Source organism: Trichechus manatus, unplaced genomic scaffold, assembly GCF_000243295.1.
Source record: "Trichechus manatus latirostris isolate Lorelei unplaced genomic scaffold, TriManLat1.0 scaffold00046, whole genome shotgun sequence".
Classification (NCBI taxonomy): Eukaryota; Metazoa; Chordata; class Mammalia; order Sirenia; family Trichechidae; genus Trichechus; species Trichechus manatus.
In genome coordinates this window covers 6,578,520-6,580,097 of record NW_004443982.1, presented here as the reverse complement: position 1 = coordinate 6,580,097, position 1,578 = coordinate 6,578,520, and the positions used below count along the sequence as shown (strand labels likewise).

At 36.9% G+C, this 1,578-nt stretch overlaps 1 protein-coding gene across 1 annotated transcript in view; it reads right to left on the bottom strand.

The window, feature by feature from the left end:
- Nucleotides 1-1,578, bottom strand: part of SLC9A7 (solute carrier family 9 member A7) — a 219,560-nt gene that overhangs the window by 87,301 nt on the left and 130,681 nt on the right. Inside the window, exon 4 of the mRNA XM_004376907.2 lies at nt 1,079-1,155. Coding sequence (XP_004376964.1) covers nt 1,079-1,155 — 77 coding nt within the window. The remainder of the gene's footprint in view (nt 1-1,078; nt 1,156-1,578) is intronic.

Below are 1,578 nucleotides of genomic sequence, written 5' to 3'. Positions count from 1 at the left end.
CCTTCCCCTGGAGCTGACACCCTGAAATTGGACTTTTAGCCTACTTTACTGTGATGAAATAAACTTCTCTTTGTTAAAGCCATCCACTTGTGGTATTTCTGTTAGAGCAGCACTAGATGACAAGGATCCCATCCAGGGCCATATTACATATAGTCGTCACTTCTCCTTAGGCTGCTCTTGCCTGTTATAGTTTTCTTAGACTTGCTTTGTTTTTGATGACCTTGATGGTTTTGAGGAATACTGGTCATGGTCAGGTATATTGTAGGATGCCCCTCTATTAGGATTTGTCTGATTTTTGTCATGATTAGACTAAGGTTATGTTTTTTGATGAGGAAAACCACAGAGGTAACGTGGCATTCTCATCACATCAAGTGTATATCCTATCAACATGATTTATCACTATTGATACTACCCTTACTCACCTGGCTGAGGTAGTGTTTTTGTCAGGTTTCTCCACTGTAAAGTTACTCATTTTTCTACTTCCATACTATACTCTTTGGAAGTCACTTTGTGAGCCCACACTCAAAGGGGGCTAAGCTTCACCTCCTTGTGGGGAGAGGTTGTATCTACATAAATTATTTGGAGTTATTCTGACAGAAGACTTGTCACTTCTTCCTCATTTATTTATTCATCTAGTCGTTATTTATATCAGTATGGACTCAGGGATACTTATTTCATACTTTGGGTTATAATCCAATAAAATGTTATTTATATTGTTGTTTAAATTATTGCAGCTTTGGCCATTAGGGACTCTTTCAGGTTGGCTCCTGTGTCCCTTTGACATGCTCTCATTCTTTTGTTTGTTTGAACACTTCCTTACTTTCTGGCACTGCAAGATGCTGCAGGCTCATCAGCTACTTCTGCAAGGGAGGGTCTCTGGTTCCTTTTATTGGAGAATTGTATTAGAAACCAAGATCTGGGCACTGGGTGCAATTTTATTTAATTTTAATTCATCTTGATTTTAATTTAAATAGCCACATATGGCTAGTAGCTCCATACTGAACAGTGCAGCTCGAGATCTTAACTGCCATCATCACAAACATCAAAATATGGAGCTCTGTGGACCAGAGTCACTTACCCAATAATGAAGCAGGAAACAGCAGTCCCCAAGAAGGCATAGGCCAGAATAGACCCAAGATTTCTGAAAAAGTGTCTCTAAATAAAACAAAAAAGGAATCAATTGTGATTTTTGACAGTGAGTATAAGAAATACATTAAAAGTCTCTAAAAAGTGGAACTTTACTTACTATTTCCATTACATAAAGCAATAACTGACGTAATTCCTGAATAATGGCTTTTTATCCTTAAACATCATAGTTTTAAAATATCTTCTGCCCTGCCAATCACTGAAAGCAATCAAGGGCTTAGTAAATTTTCAGAAAAAAACTGCCCTGGTTGATTATATTAAATTATATTAAGAGTGTGCGTGTGTGTGTTTCATAAATAGACCAATCATTTCCATAGATTTAACCCAAATCATTTTATTACTCCAGTAATTAAGAAGTGATTCAGCTAGTCACTTCCAGTTCTTATGGTGCCTTAGAAGATCATTACAGACATAAGTTTGAAGCTAATCAAG